Here is a 24,540-nt window from a genome sequence, read left to right on the forward strand (position 1 = left end):
CTCCCATTTATTATTGCACTGCCAAATTGGTTAGCTTCCCTGATTTCTCTAAGCATTTCATCATCTGTCTGACCATTTTGTCCAGGTGGACGGTAGTATACTCCTATCACTATACTCTTACACAACACACATGGGATTTCTACCCATATAGATTCTACCGAGCATTTAGTCTCTTGTATGATCTTTATCCTGTTGGACTCTATACCCTCCCGAACATAAAGTGACACACCCCCACCAAGTTGATCCTCCCTATGTTTGCAATATAATTTGTACCTTGATATAGCACTGTCCCATTGGTTATCCTCCTTCCACCAGGTCTTTGTGATGCCAATTATGTCAATCTCATCATTTACTGCTACACACTCTATCTCTCCCATCTTACTTCTTAGACTTCTGGCATTGGCATACAGACATTTCAAAGTGTGTTTTTGTTTGTATTAACAACCTTTTCAGTTGTTAGGGATAATCTCCTGATACAATCTCCAAAGCGCTGGCTGACATTATAAATTGTTCCTTATCACAGGGAATCTACCCAGACGACCTTAAAATGGCCTCCATCAAACCTCTCCTAAAGAAACCGAACTTGAATCCTAATGATCCCAACAGTTTCCGTCCGATCTCCAATCTCCCATTCATAGCCAAAGTCATGGAAAAATTAGTTAACACACAACTATCTGACTACATTGAAGATCACCAAATTCTGTTCCCTAATCAATATGGATTCCGTAAAGCATTAAGTACCGAATCTCTACTCATCTCCCTTACAGACTACCTCCTCACCGGCCTGGATAAAGGTCATGCCTACTTACTGATCCTCCTGGACCTCTCGGCTTCTTTCGATACTGTTAACCACTCCATCCTCCTAAATCAGCTGGCGAATATCGGCATAACAGGTACAGCACTGGCTTGGTTCAAAACATTCCTTGGGAACAGAGGCTACAAAGTCAAAATACACAACAAAGAATCTCACTGTTACCCTTCCTCATTAGGGGTTCCTCCCTTTCACCCACGCTCTTTAACATCTACCTTCTCCCACTCTGCCAGCTGATAACCAAACTAAACCTGAAACACTTCTTATACGCCGACGATGTACAGATCGTGATCCCTATTAAAGAATCCATTAAAAAAACTTTAGAATCTTGGGAAAATTGCCTGCTAGAAATCAACAGCCTCCTCACCAGTCTAAACTTAATTCTTAATTCTTCAAAAAGCGAACTCCTTCTCATATCCCCGGAAAACAATAACATCACCACAAATCCACCAGCCAACCTGCAAACATCCCAAGTAAGAGACTTAGGAGCCATCATTGATAATCGTCTAAACCTAAAATCATTTATCAACCATACAACTAATGATTGCTTTCACAAATTACATGTCCTCAAAAGAATAAAACCACTCTTCCACTTTCATGACTTCAGAACAGTTCTGCAAGCAATAATCTTCTCTTAAGATAGATTATTGCAACTCTGTCTTATTAGGTCTCCCCGCTTCTCATACCAAACCTCTGCAGATGGTGCAGAACACGGCAGCTAGAATCCTGACTAACTCTAGGAGAAGAGACCACATCTCTCCAATCCTCAAAGACCTACATTGGCTGCCAATCCACTACAGAATCATTTTACAAGTCCATCACTACCATTTACAAAACCATCCATCACCACGCTCCGCTTAACCTACAATTCCCTTTCAGAAAACGTACCTCCTCCAGACCTATCAGAGAGTCCTTCAGAGAATCACTTCATGTACCACACTCCAAAACCTTTCAACACAAATCCCTCAGAGATCGAGCCTTTTCCACAGCAGGACCACCACTATGGAACTCTATCCCATCAGACCTGCGACAGGAACCCTGCCTACTAACTTTCAGGAAAAGGCTCAAAACATGGTTATTTAAGACAGCCTTTCCAAACCCAACTGAACCCTAACCCACCATCAATTCACTATCAGACTTTAACATTACACTGTAAAAAATTACAATTACATAGTAAATTTCATATCATTGTAAATAATTGCTCTTTTTGTTAAAATTCCTATAGCCTATTTTCTTCTTCGGCTCCCAGTTGTGTACATCCCTGTTTTATTGTAACTACAGCATTTCCAGCTTTGCACTTGACAAAGTTTTGTTGTATTTTCTAATTTTACTCACCCCTTGTTTAATGTAAACCGGCATGATGTGATGCCTATTGTGAATGCCGGTATAAAAAACCACTAAATAAATAAATAAATTAAAATAGATTTGGAAATCTTTAGCTTCTGTGATTTTTTTACATATAGGCGCATGAACTACGTTTGCTTTTATTGGAACCTCTCTGTTGGGATGCCCTAACTCTCCTGTTTCATTTATGATGGTGAAACCGAATGACAGTATACCAAACATGTTAAATAAATAAAATAAATTAGTATCCTTCAAGGATACATTTCTCCGAACCATGCACTGCTGAGTGACTGTCTGCTTTCCCCCTTGTTCTAGTTTAAAAGCTGCTCTATCTCCTTTTTGAAAGTTAGTGCCAGCAGCTTGGTTTCACTTTGGTTAAGGTGGAGCCCATCCTTTCAGAAAAGTTTCCCCAGTTCCTTACAAAACTGAATCCCTCTTCCCTGCACCATCGTTTCATCCACGCATTGAAACTCCGGAGCTCTGCCTGCCTCTGGGGACCTGGATGTGTAGAACAGGAAGCATTTCAGAGAATGCCACTCTGGATGTTCTGGATTTCAGCTTTCTACCTAAAAAGAGTGCTTCTGCAATGCATCCCTCAGATTGGGATTCCCCACTTATAATGGCTAATTCTTGACAGAGAAAGCTAGTTTGCTTGCCCGTAAAAATGGTTCTCTGAAGATACCAGGATGTTATTCTTAATATGTACCTGCCTAACTCGAAAGTCGATTACTTTGCTAAAGCTTAAGTTCTAGAGGAAACTGAGGGGCTCATGAGGCAGCACATGTGGGAACTCTTGCATGTGCTCTGTAAATCTTTACTGAGTTCTTAGAGCTGGATCTGTGTTGGTGCCATTGCATGGTGTCACTCATGCAGAATGGCTAATTCATGCTGCTGAACCCTGTTTACAGGTAACATAACACAAAAGTATAAGAACATAAGGCATTTATTTATTTATTTATTTATTTAATTAACATGTTTTGTATACCGTCATTCGGTTTTGCCATCATAACGGTTTTACAGGAAAATATGAGGACCAAATAACATTAGGGTTTTAACAGAGAGTATCATAGTTGAAAAGTTAGGTAACATTGGTGGAAGTAATAGTAGGGTTAGTTTTTATATATAGGAAAAAGTTCTTGAACGACTATAGTAGGTTTGGTGGTTGTGTTGAGATTTCATGGGTGGACCGGGTGGTATCTCTATTTTCTTGGTGTTGTCTGGTTGGGAGTCTGTTGGTGTTGATGTTGATGATTAAGTGCGTCTGAGAAGACTCTGGTAAATAGCCAGGTTTTTAACTCTTTTTTTTTTTTTTTTTTTTTTTTTTTAAGGTTTTGGTGTCAAATTGAATTCTTAGATTGTGGGATAAAGAGTTCCATAGAGAGGGGCTGGCGATGGATATAGCTCTCTCTCGGGTTGATGATGCGTGGTTTTTGTGAGAGGAAATTTGAGGAGGCCTTTATTCATTGAGCGAAGGTTCCTTTTTGGAGCATGTAATTCAGTGTGTTTGGTTAGCCAGTAGTTTTGTTTTCCTATGATTATTTTATGGAGGATTGATAAAACTTTGTAGTCTATTCTGTATTTAATTGGGAGCCAGTGTAAGGAGATGAGAGTTGGTGTGATATGTTCTTGTTTCTTAGTTACTGTAAGAATTCTAGTGACTGCATTCTGCAGTATTTGGAGTGGACGGATGGTAGTAAAAGGGAGGCAAGGAGTAAAGCATTGCAGTATTCTAGGTTTGCAAATAATAGAAGTTGCAGGACTGTTCTAAAATCATTTTGTGTGAGGAAAGGTTTAAGACGTCTGAGTGTCAGTAATTTGTGATAACCTTCTTTGATTTTATTTGTTATGTGGGTTTTGAAGGATAAGGATAATTCTCCTTTCCCTAACAGACACCATCATCAAAGGAATGGATGCTGGTAACTCCTACCTCATTGCTATGCTTGATATTTTCTGCCGCTTTTGACCACCGTCAATCATAACATCCTATCAAACACCCTCATCAGCATAGGAATCTCTGGTACTGCTCTCTTATGGATTAAATCTTACCTCCAAAACCGTAGCTATACAGTCCTCACTGACAACTTCGTATCTTCACCGGTTAATCTTGACTGTGGTGTCCCACAAGGATCCCTCCCTCTCTTCAACCCTATTCAACATTTATATGCTCCCTCTCACCAATCTCCTCTCCAACCTTGGCGTTACACACTTCATCTATGCAGATGATGTGCAAATCCTCATCCCTTTCACAAATTCCTTTCTTTCCGCACTCCAAAACTGGGGATACCATTCTTTCCTCCTCACTGATATGCACTTATCCCTCAATCCCCAAAAAACTGAACTCCTCCTCATCTCTCCTAAACATTCACCAACACCCATACCCCCTACCCACTCGTCTGCCACGTTTACCTCCAACACACGAAACCTGGGTGTTATACTCGATAACCAACTCACCTTCAAACCATACATCAAATCGATTCTCAGTAGCTGTTATTTCAAATTACAAACCCTCAAAAAACTCAAACCCCTTCTCCATTTCTCTGATTTCCGTACTGTCCTCCAATCTATAATTTTTTCAAAGATTGATTACTGCAACGCCCTCCTCCTTGGCCTCCCCGCTACCCACATCAAACCTTTACAACTCCTTCAGAACGCCACTGCACACATCCTCACTAATGTAAACAAGAAAAATCATATCACTCCCACCCTCATTGACCTCCATTGGCTTCCCATCCACTCACGAATTATATACAAAACCCTCACCCTCATTCATAAAAGCATCACCAATGAATACTACAACTGGCTTAACCCACCCTTTCTCCCCCGCACCTCCACAAGACCTACCCGTTCCTCACTCCATGGAACTCTTATTTCTCCCTCCATAAAATCCACTAGACTCATTTCCACCACCAACCGAGCTCTTTCTCTCACAGGCCCCACCCTTTGGAACTCTATGCCCCTTGACCTACGCACCGAAACCTCCACACCTAACTTCAAAAAGAAACTCAAAACCTGGTTCTTCCTCCAAGCCTACCCCCCATCATCATCAATTACTAACCCTCCCCCTTCAGGACCCAGTTCTGACACTTGCCCTCCTAGCCCTCCTCTCTCCACTTTAATTTGTACATAAAGAATATTATTTAACCATGTAATTTGACCTCACCTCCACGAGTGTCATATATAGGGTTCTATTACCATGTATATAACCTGTACATAACAAATGTTTTCGCCAAACCCAGTGCTTAATCTTTTCCCCCCTGTTTTCACAGTTTGCCCCTTCCCTGGCCCCCTCCCCTGCCCCCCCCCCCGCCCCCCCCCCTGTTGTCACAGTTTACCCTTTCCCTCCCCCTCCCCATGTCACCCCCAGTTAATCCCCCCCTCCTCTAGTTTTATCTAGTTATTATTTATCTGTTACGGCTTTTACTGTTTCACTGTTCTTTGTAAAGGCCATGCCTATATACATTAGTTGTAAGTTACTTGTAAACCGACACGATGTGCGAACGGTTGTCGGTATATAAAACCATCTAAATAAATAAATAATAATTCTTTGTCAATTGTAATTCCAAGGTTTCTAGCATGGTAAACAGGAGAGATTATTGTTTCTGGGTTTTATGTTTTGAGTGGTTATATGGGTGAGTCATTGATTTTTTTTTGTCAAGGATGATTAATTCAGTTTTCTCGATGTTTATTATGAGTTTTAGGTTGGAAAGACATGTTTGATTTTTGAGAGAGAGGTTATTTTCTCATAGGTTTCTTCATGTGTATTTTGAATTGGAACAGTATTTGAATGTCGTCAGCGTTAAAAGAAATGGGTCAGTCCCAGGCGATCCAGTGTGTGACAGATTGGTGGGAGATAGATGTTAAAAAGTGTAGCTGACAGGGCAGATCCTTGTGGGACTTCCTTATTTAGGTTCACTTTATTTGATAGGTTGTTGTTGAATATTAATTGGAAACTTATTTGAGATAAATAGGAGGTGAACCATTTTAGTATAGTGCCTGTTATCCCTATTTCAGATAGTCTGTCGAGTAGAATGGAATGGTTGACTGAGTCGAAGGCAGCTGACAAATCTAGGAGTAATAAAATGTAACTTAGTCCTTTGTCAAATCCTCGAAGATCTGTGTCATTAAGTGATAGGAGTAATGCTTCCGTGCTTAAACTTTTTCTGAAACCAAATTGTGCAGGGTTGAAGTATGTGTTCGTTTCTAAGTATTCTGATAGTTGGGAGTGGACAATTTTTTCTATGATTTTTGCAATGAAAGGTAGGTTTGATATGGGTCTATAATTTTGGATGTTTTCCGGGTCTAGGTGGTTCTTTTTTATTAATGGTTTGATGATTGCAGATTTAAGCATTCAGGATATATCCCTTCGGTGAGGGAGAGGTTGACTATGTCCGTTATTGATTTTATTATTGAGTTGTCAAGTAGTTTAATTGTTTGTATGGGGATGCTGTCAATGGGGTGATTTGCTGGATTCATTTTTCTGATAATTTTTTTGGATTTCAAGTGATGAGGCAAAGTCAATTTCATGCCAAGTTGTTGATAGTTCCAGAGATGGTATTGGAGTTTGGGTGTGTGTACTGGTGTTGATGTTAGAATTGTTATTAATTTTCTGATTTTTTTTTCAGTGAAGTATTCTGCAAAGTCGTTGCTTTTGCTTGTGTGGGAGGTGTGTTCTTGTTTCATTAGGTGATTTGATAAGGTTTTTTTGTGATGGTGAAAAGCATTCTGGGGTTCTGTTGGTATTTGATATTTTGGTCGAGTAGAAGTCTTTCTTTGTATTATGGATACGTTTTTTGTAATTTCCTAAATGGGATCGGTATGCATGAGTGATGGAGAGGTTTTGTTCTTGTGCCAGAATCTTTCTTTTTCCCTGAGTTCTCATTTAGATGATCTTATGGTGTCGTTTACATTGATTGTTATGTTTAGGATTCTTTATTGTTTTTATGATGATTTGGTTTGTTTTATCCGCTATTGGTTTTGGTAATGTTTATCCATGATGTTGTTGCTGTTTCTGTGTTTGGTGAATTCAAATTTCTTGAGTTCCTCTTGGAGATTTTGTTGCAGTTGTTTCGCTATCAAAGGGAGGGCGGGTTATGAAATGGTTTTTATGTGGTTTTCTGTTGTGGTGGGGTATACTGTTATGAGTAAGGGTGGCATAGATGAGGGTAGTGGTCTGACCATGGGATTTCGGTAATTTTGTATGTGGTGTGAGTTTCCAGATGTTGGTGTTGATAAAAACTAGGTCAAGAGTGTGTCCTGCTTTGTGTGTTGATCCATTGACTATTGTTCTACTCCCATTGTTGCAAGAGCATCTGTGATTGTTTTGCATGTGGATGATAGGGGACCTGTGTCCATGTGTAAGTTAAAATCGCCAAGGATAATGATTGGTTTATTGAGGGTTAGGTTGGCAATCATGAATTCTATAAATGGGAGAAGCAATTTCGTTTCTAAGGTTGCAGGAAGTCAGTATACTAGACAGATTGTAACTTTGAAGAGTCAAAGAGGGCAATTTCGAATGGGGAGCATATCTTAGCTGTGGTAAGTTTCATTTGTAAGCTTTTCTTTATGATTAGCATTAGACCACCGCCTTTTTTCTTGGTCTGGGGATTGGAATGATTTATATGAAGGGTCTTCTCTTTGGTTAATTAAGACGTTGTCAGAGGTCTTTATCCAGGTTTCGGTAGTGATTGCTATGAAATCTGGTTTGTTATCGAAAAGTAAGTCTGAGAGGATAGGCATTTTTTTTAACTATGGATTGTGCATTGATAAGGATGAATGATAGGACCATGCATTTGGAGTATGTCTTTAGATTCTAGTATGTTGAGTTTGAGGATTGTACTTACTTATTGTGATTCCTGGTTTTTTCATTCGAAGTATTTTTGGAGGAAGCTTGTTGGTTTCCATTTTGGTTCGCCAGATGGTTGAGGTGAGGTGTATTGTTAGTAGGATTTTTTTTTTTAATTTACTTTTATTATGCTTTTTCAAATTTTACATATCAAGATAATATTCTTGGCATTTTAACATAGAAGCTTGGGAAATAAAAATTCATCTTAACATCCAATAAAAACAGACTATATAACTCTAACCCTGCTTCATGGAGATCCTCCATAATCAGAAAGAAGATCCATCACACAAAATATACTAAATAAACTAATTAAAGTTATACACATTCAAAAGAAAAACAACATTAGTCTATTATACTGTTAGGAGGATTATTCCTAATGAGATATAATCACAGCATTATTGGGGGCTTGGTTGAACCTGAACATTTAAGTCCTCAATCCCCTGTGTTACTTCTTTATCTGAAAGAAATTGAGTCAATTGTATTGACTGTGAAAAAGAGATAAGTTGACCCTTTATATTTAAGTTGGCATTTGCAAGGGAATTTCAGTGAAAACTAGCTCCAATACTTAGTCTGAGATCTCATTAACAAGAATTGTTTTCTCTTCTTTTGTGTCATTCTAGACACATCAGGAAATATTCTCACCTGTAAATTCAAAAAGCTATGCAATCAATATTTAAAATACAATTTGAATATCCACTCTCTATCTCCAATGCAAATGTTACAATTAAAGTACTTTTTTCCAACTTTACTAGAATCCGATATCTCCAATATTTCTGTTACATTTAAAGCTTGCATTTCACTTTCAGCTTTTTTGCTTCCTCCTAACTTTTCTACATCATTTTTCTTTGAGGTAAATAGAAAATTCTCACCACAGGAGGAATATTTTCTTCTGGCACTTTTAAGATCTCAATCAGAAACTTTCTAAACATCTCTTTAGGAGAGTATATATGTGAGTCTAGGAAAGTTGACAAATCTCAGATTTCTAGCCCTTGTCATATTTTCCAAAATTTCTATCTTATTTAGCATTTTTACATTATCATTCATCAAGGACTCTTGAGTTGTCTTAATAGCATTTACAGAAGATTTCATTTCTGTATTTTGTAAAAGAACACTTTTTACAGTGCTATCTACTGACTGCAATCTCACATCATGATCTTTAATTACTTCATTTATAGGGAAAATTTTTATTTGCTATTAAATTACTCAAACCTTCTATAGCAGCCCAGACAGATTCCAAAGTTATTTCTACCGGCTTTTTAATATATGTGTTAAAGATTGTATCCGCCGGGGTTGAAGAACCATGTCCAAAAGTCCAACCTTTTTTTCCCAGCTGGGCTATCAACCAACTGGTCAGAGTGTGTATTCCTGACTTCTTCACTTCCTCACACCCAAGCTAGGATTCCCTGCCTGATCCAAAACTACTTGCTACTTCGGCTTGTAGTTGGACCAGTCCCATAACCGGGTTCCTAAGTGTAGCAGGGTTGGCTGGAGCTTCTCTCATTATCGGGGAAAGCGAGATGTCCAAGTTCTGGGCCGAAGTCTGAGCTCCCTGCCCCTGCGACCTGCACTCCTGATTCTATTCCTCCACGAACAATAGGGCATCCATAGGACCGGATACTTTGAGAATATGAGAGGCCCCAGGGTTGGCCTTCTCTTTTGCCCTACGTTTCCTCCATATGAGGCATTTTTCACAGTCTCTCAGGAAGACTGGAGATCCAGTATATGTTGCAGTATATAGAACTAAATTTATTTTGGATCCTCTTATAGTTGGAGGTTTAGGAGACATAAAAAATTAGAGACAAGTATATGTTAATCTTACTAGAGGTGGAGGCTTTTAAATCCAAATTGTTGCAAATTTTTCCAGACAAAGCCGTGCGTGCCCTATAGAGTCTATTTATAGGCCCCAGTCCACTCGCCGTCGCTGACGTCACTTCCGGTTGGGTTTTTGGAGGCCCCCGTTCTGAGCCAGGATCTCGTCCTCCACCCCCAGGTAACCTCCTCGGAAAACAGTAAGTTGTACACCTCCACCTCAAGTTTTTCAGGTTTTTGGTGCCGATTTTATAGGCCCCAGTCCACTATCCGTCGCTGACGTCACTTCCGGTTGGGTTTTCGGAGGCCCCCATTCTGGGCCGGGATCTTGTCCCTCACCCCCATAGGTAACCTCCTCTGAAAACAATTAAATTGTACACCCTCCAACTCCGATAGTAGGATTTTCTAGTTTGTGTAAATACTAAGGTTTGCACTAAGGGGTGCACAAAGGGGAGTGCCCCTTTGTTGCGCTCCTTCGGCGTGTGCAACGCCTAGGTATCGCGCTTCTTTTGAATTGTGGGGATTCACTTGTGGGGTCAGCACCTGGGCTTGATGATGTCGGGGGGGGGGGGGGGGCGCGGGCCTCCCGATCGGGTTGTCTCGTTGGGGCTCCTGCTCTTCTCTTTTCCTTTCTTTACCCTTCTTTTTTCATGGCATACTGGGTCAGACCAAGGGTTCGATCAAGCCCAGCATCCTTGTTTTCAACAGTGGCCAATCCAAGTCACAAGTACCTGGCAAGTACCCAAATATTAAATAGATCCCAAGCAACTATTCCTTATTGATTAATAGCAGTTTATGGGACTTCTCTTCTAGGAACTTATCCAAACCTTTTTTTAAACCCAGTTACACTAACTGCCGTAACCACATCTGCTGACAGTGAATTCCAGAGCTTAATTATGTGTTGAGTGAAAAAAGAATTTTCCTTGATTTGTTTTAAATGAGGCTACTTGCTAACTTCATGGAGTGCCCCCTAGTCCTTTTATTGTCTGTGAGAGTAAATAACTGATTTACATTTACCTGTTCAAGTCCTTTCATGATTTTGTAGACCTCTGTCATATTCCCCCCCCCCCCCCCCAGCTGACTCTTCTCCAGTCTGAACAGTCCTAACCTCTTTAGCCTTTCCTCACAGGGGAGCCGTTCCATCTCCTTTATCATTTTGATCACCCTTCTCTGTACTTTCTCTACAATTATATTTTTAGATACAGCGATCAGAATTGCACACAGATCCAAAGTCTGGTCTCAGCATGGAGTGATACAGAGGCATTATGATATCCACCATTTATTTGTCATTCCCTTCCAATAATCCTAACTTTGCTTTTTGACCATCACAATACACTGATCCGATGATTTCAATGTATTATCCACTATGACGTCTAGATCTCTTTCTGAGTGATAACTTCTAATATGGAGCATAACAATCGTGTAACTATAGCAAGGGTTATTTTTCCCCTATATGCATCACCTTGCATTTGTCCACATTAAATTTCATCTGCCATTGGGTGCTTTGTCTTCCAGCCTCACAAGGTCCTCCTGCAGTTTATCATAATCCGCTTGAGATTCACTACTCTGCACTATTTTGTGTCATCCGCAAATTTGATCACCTCACTCGTCATGCCCCTTTCCATATCATTTATAAATATATTAAAAAGCACCCGTTTAAGTACAGATCCCTGAGGCACTCCACTGTTCACTTTTTTTTCCACTGAGAAAATTGACCATTTAATCCTACTCTTTGCCTTCTAACTTTTAAACCGGTTTGTAATCCACAAAAGGACATCTCCTCCTACCACATGAATTTTTAGTTTTCTTAGAAGCCTCTCATGCGAGACTTTATGGAATGTCTTCTGAAAATCCAAATACACCACCACATCTACCGGTTCAACTTTCTTCACTCCTTCAAAAAATGTAAGAGATTTGTGAGGCAAAACTTCCCTTGGGTAAGTCCATGGTGACTGTGTCCCATTAAACCACGTCTATCTAAATGTTCTGTGATTTTTATTCTTTATAACAGGTTCCACAATTTTTCCCGGCACTGAAGTCAGGCTCATTGGTCTATAGTTTCCTGGATTACCCTGGAGCCATTTTTTAAATATCGGTTTTACATTGGCCACCTTCTAGTCTTTAGGTATAATGGATGGTTTTAATGATAGGTTAGAAATTAATTGTAATAGGTCTGAAATTTCATTTTTGAGTTCTTTTAGAAACCTGGGGTGTATACCATCTGGTCCAGGTGACTTACTATTCTTCAGTTTGTCCAGTCTGGCCTAGTACATCTCCCAGGCTTACCATGATTTGGTTCAGTTCATCTGAATCATTACCCATGAAAACTTTCTCCGGAACAGGTATCTCCCCAACATCCTCTTCCGTAAACACTGAAGCAAAGAAATCGTTTAATTTTTCTGCAATGGCCTGATCTTCTCTGTGTCCCTTTAACTGCTCTAGCATCTAACGGTCCAACCGACTCCCTTGCAGGCTTTCTGCTTCAGATATATTTAAGAAAGCTTTTTTTTTTTTTTTTTTAGTTTTGCCTCTACAGCCAACTTCTTTTCAAATTCTCTCTTAGCCTGTTTTATCAATGTCTTACTTTTATCTTATCAATGCTTATGCTATATCTTATTTTCTTTCTGATGGATCCTTCTTCCAATTTTTGAATGAAAATCTTTTGGCTAAAATATCCTCTTTCACCTCACTTACTATAACCATGCCTGCAATCGTTTGGCCTTCCTTCCACCTGTCTTAATGCATGGAATACATTTTGACTGCGCTTCTAAAATTATATTTTTTTAACAATGTCCATGCCTGTTGCACACTCTTAACCTTTATAGATGGCATTTTTCAGGGGGTTTTTGTTTTTTTAACTTTTTCTCATTTTATCAGTTTCCCTTTTGAAAGTTTAGTGCTAGAGCCATGGATTTTCCTACTGTTCCCCTTCCAGTAATAAATATTATTAACTCAAATGTAATCATATTATGGTCACTATTGCCAAGTGGTCCCACAACCATTGTTATAGAAGGGAGGCCTAGGAAGGCCTTGCCATACTGTTGTGTTAGGGGAACGCTAGGAGAGCGATTCCAAAGAGGGGATTGTGTGTCCTTGGGCCTCGGCACGACCCCAGACGAATCCAAGACAGCACCGAGGGTTGGTGAGGCATGTCCCTGCATGGGCGAAGACAAAGTCCGACCCTCTGCCGGACCTGCATGCTTCTGGAAAGCCAATAACACTATGTTGGTTAATGAACAGTCCTCCGACCGTTCCCAGCCCTTTCGGACCTGCCGCTGAGTATCAGCAAGAAGCAGCAGGCCGGACTGAGGATGAGGGCAGACTGAGGCCTTGTGACCCAGAAGACCTCAAGACGTTGACGAGAAGACTCTCTGGAAGTGAACCAGGAACTTGGAAGACTCTAGACGAAACGAGGAACTTGGAAGAGTCTGGGCGAGTCGAGAAGCTTGGAAGGTTCGGACATTGGTACTGTCTCTCAGGGCGCCCTACACAGCCCACCTACACGGGCGGACCCAATGGGCTGATCGCCGACCACCCTGTCCCACTGTGCACCCTACACAACCTGTAGAGGCTGGTCACGGACCACGCAGAGAGCAGGACAAGCGCATGAAGGGAATCCAGCTGAGACGAAGCTCCAATGACGAGGCTAGGTGTCATCTGGAGAACCACAGGAGCTGGAGGGTCAAGAGGACTCGGAAGCACAAGAAGGGAATCTAGCTGGGACGAGACTCCAATGATGAGGCAAGGTGTCATCTGGAGAACCACAGGAGCTGGAGGATCTGGAGTACTTGGAAGCGCAGGAAGGGAATCCAGCTGGGACAAGACTCCAATGACGAGGCAAGGTGTCATCTGGAAAACCACAGGAGCTGGAGGGTCCGGAAGACCTCGGAAAACCACAAGAAGGGAATCCAGCTGGGCCGAGACTCCAATGACGAGGCAAGGTGTCATCTGGAAAACCACAGGAGCTGGAGGGTCCGGAAGACTCGGAAACACAAGAAGGGAATCCAGCTGGGCCGAGACTCCAATGACGAGGCAAGGTGTCATCTGGAGAACCACAGGAGCTGGAGGGTCTGGAGGACTCAGAATGAGCGAAGGAGGAGCAGAACCTCGGAACATCAGGAAGCCTGGAACATCAGGAAGTGAAACATCAGGAAGCCTGGACTAGGAACCTCGGAACATGAAGACATGGAACATCATGAAACCACAGGAAGCAAGACGAGACATGGAGCTCCACGAAGAACAAAGACCTGACGGAGCACTGGAAGACGAGACTTCCAGAGGACAGGAAACTCCAGTACAAGGCAACACAGGAGGTGCAGAAGAAGCCCTTATATAGGGCTGAACCAGGAACCAGGTGAAGCTGACTTCTGGTGGGGTCAGGAGGACCCCAGGAGAAGCTGGGCTGCGCGCAGGCAGGCCCCGACGTCAGCGGCTCCTGCCGCTGCCGGAGGAATTGGACCGGGGACTGTGGCCTCTGGCCGCGAAGATGGAACAGACGTCGGCGGCGGCCTCAACCGCATTAAAGACACTGCTGTGGTGAAGAGGAGTCTGATGGCGGTCTTCGGGCCGCAAGAGGCCAGCAGAGTCCAACAGCTCCTGCCGCGATGAAGGCCCGGCGACCAGCGGCGTCCAGCCGCAGCGAGAAGGCAGCTCCGAAAGGTGAGAGGCCTGCTCACGGGGAGTAGCTCCGCGGGCAGGAGTCATAACAACCATTTCCTCCGTCACCAAATCCTGTGCTCCACTGAGAATTAGATCTAAAATTGCTCCCTCTTTCTTCAGTTCCTGAACCAGTTGCTCCATAAAACTGTCATTTATTCTATCCAGGAACTTTATCTCTCTGGCATTTCCTGATGTTAAATTTATCCAGTTAATATTGGGGGTAATTGAAATCTAAATATAAGAAATATCTCTTTATTGTGTGAACCCACGATTTATATGAACATTAACCAGAAATGCGGTATCACGCTCTTTTTGTTGTAAATGTTATAATCTCTTCTTAAACTTAATGCCAAGATAGAACAATGGCGTCGAGTCTGAAATTATGAAGGACCTTAAATTCATTACAAAAAATTCAGTTGCCCATAGTAGTACCCCTCGAAGTGATGCGAGGAGCGCTGGGCTACGAGATTCAGCCGGAACACGTCCCTGAGTGATGCAAGGAGTGCTGGGCTAAGTGAGCCAGCCGGTACACGTCCCTGAAGCAGCGGATGCGAAACGCGCATGTCGGACCACATCATTAAGGGAAGTAACATCACTTATATTTTAAGTAAAAATCAAAAAGTATACATAAAAAAGTTTCGCTTGAATATTGGACTTCCTGGAACCTATGATTAAAGAGGACCATCAAAGTGCAAAATACAAGTGTAAATTGAAGCACAGTGGGTGGTATGACTGTCCCAATTCATTACTAAGTATTTACATTAAGTTGAAGAAAGTTTAAGAAGAGATATAGCATTTACAACAAAAAGAGCTTGATACACGTTTCTAGCTAATGGTAATTGAAATCTCCCATTATTACTGCTCTAAAAAATTTGGTTAGCTTCTCTAATTTGTCTTACCATTTCACTATCTATCTCGTCATTGTGGCCAGGTGAACGGGAGTATACACCTATCGCTATACCCTTCCCCAAACTTGCTTTTCTGTAGGACCTCTTCTCTGTTTTTCAAAAAATGGTTTTTTTGCAGGCAGTTCCTTTGTTGTCAACGCTTAGAATCTGCAGAGTTTAGCACATATTTACTATTTTTTGTGTGTCTAAGTGCATCATCCCTAATTATCATCTGCTTTTCTTCAGGATCTCAAAAACTGTATTTGGAAAATACAGAGAAGCTTGCAATGGAGCAGAAGAATGGTTTGAAAAGAGATAAAACCATTCAAGGTCTATCCCTAGCTTTAAAAACTAAAGAGAGAGAGGTAATCCAGCTTCTTCTTCTCATGACCCATTTGTTTAAATCTGCCTATTTTTGAGTTTTATGATTTGAAACGGTATTTTAATTTGCTATTCTTTCTTTTTTAAATGTAATTTTATGGGGGGGGGGGGGGGGGTTGTCAATTATTTTATGCGTGTTTCATTGTTAACCACCTAGACCATTCTTTGTCTATAAACATAATAAATGTAAATGCCACTAAAACCGTGCTCAGTTAACCTTAAAAGTCAAAATAGGTTTATGAAACTTTGTTTTGCTATCAGACCTTATGCCAAACTAGTTGGATTTGTTCATTATATCTAACAAGTCTTGTTGCAACCCTTGTGATTTCATATTTAATAAAAAGCAGTTCCTCTTTTAAATACTATAGTTTATGTATGAGATTGACTTTAGTATTAAATTTAATTGGGAGATTTTAATGCATGTTTTATGGTTTTTTTCTTTCTGTAGACCGAGGAATTTAGTCAACAAATTGAGAGACTGACTTTGTCACTATCTCAAGCAAGAGAGGCAGCCCACAAAGCCCAGATGCAAAAATTCAAGGTAAATATGTTAATTATTAATCATATGCATTCATTATTCATACAACTAACAAATATAGGTTTTAAATAATTTCACTTAAAAATTATGGGAATATAGTTTGTAGAAGTTGTACATACCCTACAAATATTTGTAAGAACATAAGAAAATGCCATACTGGGTCAGACCAAGCCCAGTATCCTGTTTTCAACAGTGGCCAATCCAGGCCATAAGAACCTGGCAAGTACCCAAAAACTAAGTCTATTCCATGTTACCATTGCTAATGGCAGTGGCTATTCTCTAAGTGAACTTAATAGCAGGTAATAGACTTCTCCTCCAAGAACTTAACCAATCCTTTTTTAATCACAGCTATACTAACTGCACTAACCACATCCTCTGGCAACAAATTCCAGAGTTTAATTGTGCGTTGAGTAAAAAAGAACTTTCTCCGATTAGTTTTAAATGTGCCCCATGCTAACTTCATGGAGTGCCCCCCTAGTCTTTCTACTATCCAAAAGAGTAAATAACCGATTCACATCTACCCGTTCTAGACCTCTCATAATTTTAAACATCTCTATCATATCCCCCTCAGCCGTCTCTTCTCCAAGCTGAAAAGTCCTAACCTCTTTAGTCTTTCCTCATAGGGGAGCTGTCCATTCCCCTTATCATTTTGGTAGCCCTTCTCTGTACCTTCTCCATCGCAATTATATCTTTTTTGAGATGCGGCGACCAGAATTGTACACAGTATTCAAGGTGCGGTCTCACCATGGAGCGATACAGAGGCATTATGACATTTTCCGTTTATTCACCATTCCTTTCTAATAATTCCCAACATTCTGTTTGCTTTTTTTGACTGCCGCAGCACACTGAACTGACGATTTCAATGTGTTATCCACTATGATGCCTAGATCTCTTTCTTGGGTTGTAGCACCTAATATGGAACCCAGCATTGTGTAATTATAGCATGAGTTATTTTCCCTATATGCATCACCTTGCACTTATCCATATTAAATTTCATCTGCTATTTGGATGCCCAATTTTCCAGTCTCACAAGGTCTTCCTGCAATTTATCACAATCTGCTTGTGATTTAACTACTCTGAACAATTTTGTGTCATCTGCAAATTTGATTATCTCACGTCTTCTGAAAATCCAAGTATACTACAACTACCGGTTCACCTTTATCCACGTGTTTATTAACTCCTTCAAAAATGTGAAGCAGATTTGTGAGGCAAGACTTGCCCTGGGTAAAGCCATGCTGACTTTGTTCCATTAAACCATGTCTTTCTATATGTTCTGTGATTTTGATGATTAGAACAATTTCCACTATTTTTCCTGGCACTGAAGTCAGGCTAACCGGTCTGTAGTTTCCCGGATCGTCCCTGGAGCCCTTTTTAAATATTGGGGTTACATTTGCTATCCTCCAGTCTTCAGGTACAATGGATGATTTTAATGATAGGTTACAAATTTTTACTAATAGGTCTGAAATTTCATTTTTTAGTTCCTTCAGAACTCTGGGGTGTATACCATCCGGTCCAGGTGATTTACTACTCTTCAGTTTGTCAATCAGGCCTACCACATCTTCTAGGTTCACCGTGATTTGATTCAGTCCATTTGAATCATTACCCATGAAAACCTTCTCCATTATGGGTACCTCCCCAACATACTCTTCAGTAAACACCGAAGCAAAGAAATCATTTAATCTTTCTGCGATGGCATTATCTTCTCTAAGTGCCCCTTTAACCCCTCGATCATCTAACGGTCCAACTGACTCCCTCACAGGCTTCTGCTTCGGATATATTTAAAAAAGTTTTTACTGTGAGTTTTTGCCTCTACAGCCAACTTCTTTTCAAATTCTCTCTTAGCCTGTCTTATCAATGTCTTACATTTAACTTGCCAAAGTTTATGCATTATCCTATTTTCTTCTGTTGGATCCTTCTTCCAATTTTTGAATGAAGATCTTTTGGCTAAAATAGCTTCTTTCACCTCCCCTTTTAACCATGCCGGTAATCGTTTTGCCTTCTTTCCACCTTTCTTAATGTGTGGAATACATCTAGACTGTGCTTCTAGAATGGTATTTTTTTAACAATGACCACATCTCGGACATTTTTTACTTTTGTAGCTGCTCCTTTCAGTTTTTTCTAACAATTTTTCTCATTTTATCAAAGTTTCCCTTTTGAAAGTTTAGCACGAGAGCCTTGGATTTGCACACTGTTTCCTCTTCCAGTCATTAAATCAAATTTGATCATATTTGATCACTATTGCCAAGCGGCCCCACCACCATTACCTCTCTCACCAAGACCTGTGCTCCACTGAGAATTAGATCTAAAATTGCTCCCTCTCTCGTCGGTTCCTGAACCAATTGCTCCATAAAGCTATCATTTATCCATCCAGGAACGTTATCTCTCTAGCGTGTCCCGATACATTTACCCAGTCAGTATTGGGGTAATTGAAGTCTCCCATTATTACTGCACTACCAATTTGGTTAGCTTCCCTAATTTCTCTTAGCATTTCACTGTCCGTCTCACCATCTTGACCAGGTGGACGGTAGTATACCCCTATCACTATAGTCTTCCCCGACACACAAGGGATTTCTACCCACAAAGATTCAATTTTGTATTTAGTCTCATGCAGGATGTTATCCTGTTGGACTCTATGCCATCCCGGACATAAAGCGCCACACCTCCTCCCGGGTGCTCCTCTCTGTCATTGCGATATAATTTGTACCCCGGTATAGCACTGTCCCATTGGTTATCCTCTTTCCACCATGTCTCTGAGATGCCAATTAAGTCTGTCATCATTCACTGCTATACATTCTAATTCTCCCATCTTACTTAAGAACATAAGAAAATGCCATACTGGGTCAGACCAAGGGTCCATCAAGCCCAGCATCCTGTTTCCAACAGTGGCCAATCCAGGCCATAAAAACCTGGCAAGTACTTCTTAGACTTCTGGCATTAGCATACAAACATTTCAAAGTTTGTAGATGCACACATTTTATGTATGTTTATATATAAGTGGTATATCAGATCTAATAAATATAAACATCCTACTTTAAAAGGCATCGATCAATTTATCTCTGCTAAGACCTCAAAAACACAACCGAAAAAGGACCTGTGCAGTATCTGTTAGTCAGTATGCCACGAATCTCGCAAATTTGTATTCATTAAATTGCCTCCCTCTTTAATCAAGAATAAAACAGGATCTGAGAATCTGGTTGCCTCAAATACTGTCATGGTTAGGAAAAATGACAGATCAAGATGAACTTTTCTATCTGTGGTTAACTTTTTTTTTTTTTTAAATTTATAATGATTGCTATTAGAATTCTTGAGCGCTTCTTCAAAGAGCTGAATAAAAATAACAGTACAATCATCTGGAGAGGGAAGATATCTAAGCTGGCAGAGAACACACAGTTGTGGAGTAAAAAGCAGGATTTTGAGATTTCTTTTTAGCCATTCCTATTAAGACATACTAGAATGATGAGTGGGAATAAGGATAAAAATTGAGTTGCTATGGTATAGAAATATTTAGAAGCTGTTTGATTCAATGATAAAATGTGCCATTTATTGATTATTGAATTAAAATATGACAAGCTTGTTATTGGCTACTGTTTCTATGATATTTAAGTTTTTACGTTTTTGTTTTTGTGTAAATAGTGTGTATAAAGTAGAGTTTTAATCATAAATTGTAAACTTAGATCTTTCATTGTATTTTTTGCACAATTTTTCACCTGTCCTGTTTATATAACACTTTAAAAATTAAATCAGTAAATGGATCATAGAAATACATTTTACTATGAAACAAAAGACCAAAAACTATTATGTTTATATATTTGCATAGTTTAATCCATATTCAGTGGCTACTTGGCTCTTCTTCTTCTTTTTTTTTTATATTCATTAAATGTAACATTTCTTATCACTGTCCAGCAATAGTCTGCAAGCATTGATGGGCTTCATTTGTCATGATACCATTTTTCCGTTGCTGCAATGTCCTGGTGAAATCACTTGACATGCTCATCTCTAACTGCTCTGCAGTTTGGTGAAAAAAAAATCTAGTTGAGAGAGCAAAAAATGTATCTTTAGTGTCATGTTGCAGTTAAGGCTTTTGTATGCCTTGAGGAGGTTTTCCACCAACTCCTTGTAGTTGTCTGCATTGTTCTTTGCAAGAAAATTTGTTACCACTAACTGGGAAAACTTTGCACACTGTCTCTTCCTTGCAATGTAGTACATGGTTAAATGAATCATCTTGAAGAAGTTCATGAATCTGAAGGCCCACCAAGAACATTTTGCTTTCTCTTAGCTTCACTTAACTTTGGAAATTTACCACCGAAATACTTGAAGGCTGCTGTAGTTTTGTCCATGGCCTTGACAAAGTTCTTCATGAGACCCAGCTTTATGTGTAAGGGTGATAATAAAATCTTCCTCTGCAGTCAAGCAGGCCAGTCCACACAAGTGGGTTATGCACTCCAACCAACTGATGGAGATGGAAATAAACTGACTTGCTTGATGTCACTCTTACTGTATGTAGTACTGCACTGACATTAGCCTGCCAGTATTCTTTGTCTTCAGCAGATGATGGATGTTCTTCCCATGACTGGGAGCTAAGGCTTGTTTAGGCCAGAAGAACAGGAAAAATCTGGTGGGCTGCTCCTGAGGTGATAGATATTTTCTCTCTTCCTTAGTTGAGCCTGGCCCTAGTCTGAAGACTAAGCCATGGAGTTTGGAAGTTCCTGAGATGATAACTGTGTCTTCCCTCCCTCAGTAGAGCACCCCTGGGGACCTGAGGGACTGCCAGTGTGAGTACTTGTGGCCTCTCATTTCCCCCCCCCCCCCCCCCCCCCCCCCCACTGCCTCTTTATTGTGGATGGCTAAGGAAAATGGGACAATTATCGATGGCTAGGAAAATAGGGTAGTTATCTTTTTTTATTGCTGGTTCTACCTTTAGCGGGATCACTGTTTAAAACCCCCCTCCCCCGCCAAAATAAAAAGAGGAAGCAGATTCATTTGGCATTGGGCCATTGAGGACAAGCGCTGAAATTCTGAGGAGGTCTCCAGGCATATTGGGTGTCCTATTGGTGGGAAGAGCTGATTCTGTGGGGAATCGCTCTTGTGGCAGCAAAGGGACAGCATATCATAACTGTGTATGGTTGCAGGCTTACTAGCTGAAACAAGTGGCTATCTCCTGGCATGTGCAGGTTCTCGAGTTCTACAAGGAACTTTATTAGCCTGATGTTTGCGCTATGGGAGGTATCTGAACCGCATGGGGAGGTCTTCATACAGATGCCTGGTGATTGTGCTATGGGTGGTTTCAAAGCCACGTTGGGAGATCTCCATATGAGCACAGTAATGTAAGCTGCTGGGATTAGAACCTCTCTGATCCCAGCACTGGTCTGGAAACTATTGCGACTATTACTGCACAGTTCTTGTTAATCATTACAAGGGGATCACTTTGGTGGGACAGGCTGCCTTAATTTTTCTCTTCCCACCAAGAGTTTCACTCAGAGGTGGGAACAGCAGCCATCTTCAGGTATGGGAGTGAGAGACAGGATGAAAAGGCCCCTGTGTTCATTCCTGTAGGTCTTAGATCGGCTGGCCCTGTACCAGATGGGGAGTACCTTTCTAGGTTTCAGCTTCTGTTTTCTGGTGTTTTTGTGTTCATGGCAGCAGCAGAGTTGTGATTTTATCTGTCTGCTGCAGCAGTCTGAATCTGGTCACGGGTTTCATTTTGAGAGCTCTGTGTACACATTCCCTCCAGATTTGACAGCTATGGGCATGGACAACTTGAAAGGATTAGCCCTGGCACCCCTATACTCAGGAAGAAAAGCATGGCATCATAAGTTGCCTCTGCCCTAACAGATTTCTTTTTCTGAAGTTTAAAAAAAAAAAAAAAAAAAGGCTAAAATTGCAGAAGGTCTGCTGGCTTGCAGTAGTTTGGAATCTGATGGCCCTATGTGGATGTTCCCAAGAGGCTCAGATTGTGAGGAGTTTTGACACCCAGCAGGCTACGAAATTGGTAGGGAGGTTTTGAGTTCTCAGGGTCTCCACTGGACCCAGAATTCCTCTGTGCACACTTCTTCAGGGAGAAGACTTCCTCTGTGGCTCAGTGGAGAGTCAGAAGGTTGCAGGAGCATTTCTCATTTTCCCCAGTTCCAATATAGTCAGTATATGAGGTGCTCTCTTATAATTATATTTCCTTTAGGGGCATCTCCTTGGGTAACAGATACAGACCTAGCTATGTGTTGGGTTTGTGGCATATTGTGGACTCTTGGTCGAAGTGGCGATGACTCCTCCCAAGGGGAGGGGCCCCGTGGGGAACCACAGTGATAGGCTAGACTCTGGTAAGCAGACACTGAGGGAAGAAAGCTTTATTGTACTGCTGATGTAAGTTGAATCTTGCTTCAAGGAAGGGATAGTACTGTAGGCTAGCGATATCACAGTAAGCTCAGACAGTCTCTATAGATGATGGTCTCATCCGGATGTAGCAAGGTTGGGTAGTGTTCCGCAGTGCAGGATAAGCCGAACCTGAAGGGTGGAATAAGGAGAGCTGAAGCGTAGCGATAATCAGAGTGGCAGTGCTGGTAACTTCCTTGGTAGAAGAATGGAGAGAGGGACCCGAGGTCTGAGGTGCAGGATACTTTGAGCAGGATAGGCCCTCGAGGAGTGAGTACCTAGGAGCGCCGAAGGGTCCTAGAAGAAAGTAAATAGGACCCCGAGGAGCGGATGTCCCAGGTTAGGTAGTTGAACCCCGAAGGGCAGATAGAAGCGAGAGGCCCCCGAGGAGCGGGTACCCAGAGCTTCCTTTGGAGCGAGTTACCCCAGAGGGTAGAGAAGAATCCAAGTGAGCAGCTTAGAAGCGGTCAGAGTAGCAAAACCGAAGTCCTTGCTAACTCGTTGGGCTATAGCAGAGCGGAGGTTTAAATACCCGGAGGTACTGATGTCATGCAGTGGACACACCCCTGAGGTTCCCGCCATGACGTATTCAAAAGCGTAGGTGGTGTGTGCGCGCGCGCCTAGGAGGCCTCAGGAAGAAGCATGGCGGACAGGGATGCCCATGCTGTGTCGGAGATGCTGAGGGTTTCGGCAGCCAACCTTCCCAGGGAGGAGGAAAAGGGTAGAAGACAGGTGAGGCAGAGCGATTGCAGCCGTCTGCGACCGACTGACCCAACAGTATCCCCCTTCAAAGGGCCTCCTTCAGGACCTCTTCCTGGTGGTCTGGGTTTTCGAGGATGTGCGAGATGAAATTGACGTACCATGTCTTTATCCATGATGTTGGCCAGAGGTTCTCATGAGTTTTTTCTGGTCCATAGCCCTCCCAGAAGATGAGGTATTCCCACGTCTTGCCCTCTTACGGACATCCAAGATGTCATCTACGGCATATTCAATGTTGTCCTACGTGTCCAGATTTATGGGTTCTGGGGTCTTCTTGGAGAACTCTGAGAGCATCAAGGGTTTTAACAGAGAGACATGAAAAGCGTTGTGTATTCTTGTAGATGGAGGTAGTTTTAGACTGTACGTCAGATTTCCCAAGCACCGAGGATTGCAAAAGGTCCTACATAGCGAAGCGCAAAGCGTGCTAAAGGTAGTTTAAGACGGAGGAACTTGGTACTCAGCCAGACTTTGTCTTCAGGCTGAAACTGAGGTGCCTCTCGATGGTGAGCATTGTAGATTTTTTTGCTTTCTGTCCTGCTTTGAGGAGCAGGTCCTTCGTTTGCTTCCAAAGCTGAGATAGCTCTGCTGCAGTAGCCTGTGCGGCAGGAGAAGCCCCTGATAAAGGAATTGGCAGAGGAGGAAGCGGTTGTCGTCCATAGATGAGTTGGAAGGGAGAAGACCCTGTAGATGTAGCAGGATGCGAATTGATAGCAAATTCTGCCCAAGGCAGCAGTTCTGCCCAGTCACTCTGTCTTGAGTTAAAGTTGGACCGTAGAAACTGTTTAAGTGTTCTGTTCATTCTTTCAGTCTGACTATTAGACTGAGGGTGGTAAGCAGAGTTCAAGTCCAAGGAGATATCAAATTTTTGACATAAGGCTCTCCAGAATTTTGCAGTGAATTGTACTCCTCTGTCAGACAGAATATGCTTAGGCATTCCATGAAGGCGGAAGATATGATTGATGAAGAGTTTCACTAACTCCACAGCAGAAGGTAATCCTGGTAAAGCTACGAATTGTGCCATCTTGGAGAAGCGGTCAACTGTGACCCAAATGGTATTGTTCCTGTTATTGTTAGTTTTGAAGCAGAAAAAGCCTTTGATAGGGTCTCTTGGTCTTTTCTTGACTATATCCTAGGGGAAATTGAG

General features: G+C 41.5%; 1 protein-coding gene across 4 annotated transcripts in view; it reads left to right on the top strand.

The window, feature by feature from the left end:
- Positions 1-24,540, top strand: part of LOC115098072 (CDK5 regulatory subunit-associated protein 2-like) — a 143,360-nt gene that overhangs the window by 104,793 nt on the left and 14,027 nt on the right. For all 4 annotated transcript variants that reach the window (XM_029614375.1, XM_029614374.1, XM_029614373.1 and 1 more), the window contains 2 exons: positions 15,599-15,717; positions 16,182-16,274. In XM_029614375.1, coding sequence (XP_029470235.1) covers positions 15,599-15,661 — 63 coding nt within the window. In that variant the 3' untranslated portion in view covers positions 15,662-15,717; positions 16,182-16,274. The remainder of the gene's footprint in view (positions 1-15,598; positions 15,718-16,181; positions 16,275-24,540) is intronic.

This window comes from Rhinatrema bivittatum, chromosome 8, assembly GCF_901001135.1.
Source record: "Rhinatrema bivittatum chromosome 8, aRhiBiv1.1, whole genome shotgun sequence".
NCBI lineage: Eukaryota > Metazoa > Chordata > Amphibia > Gymnophiona > Rhinatrematidae > Rhinatrema > Rhinatrema bivittatum.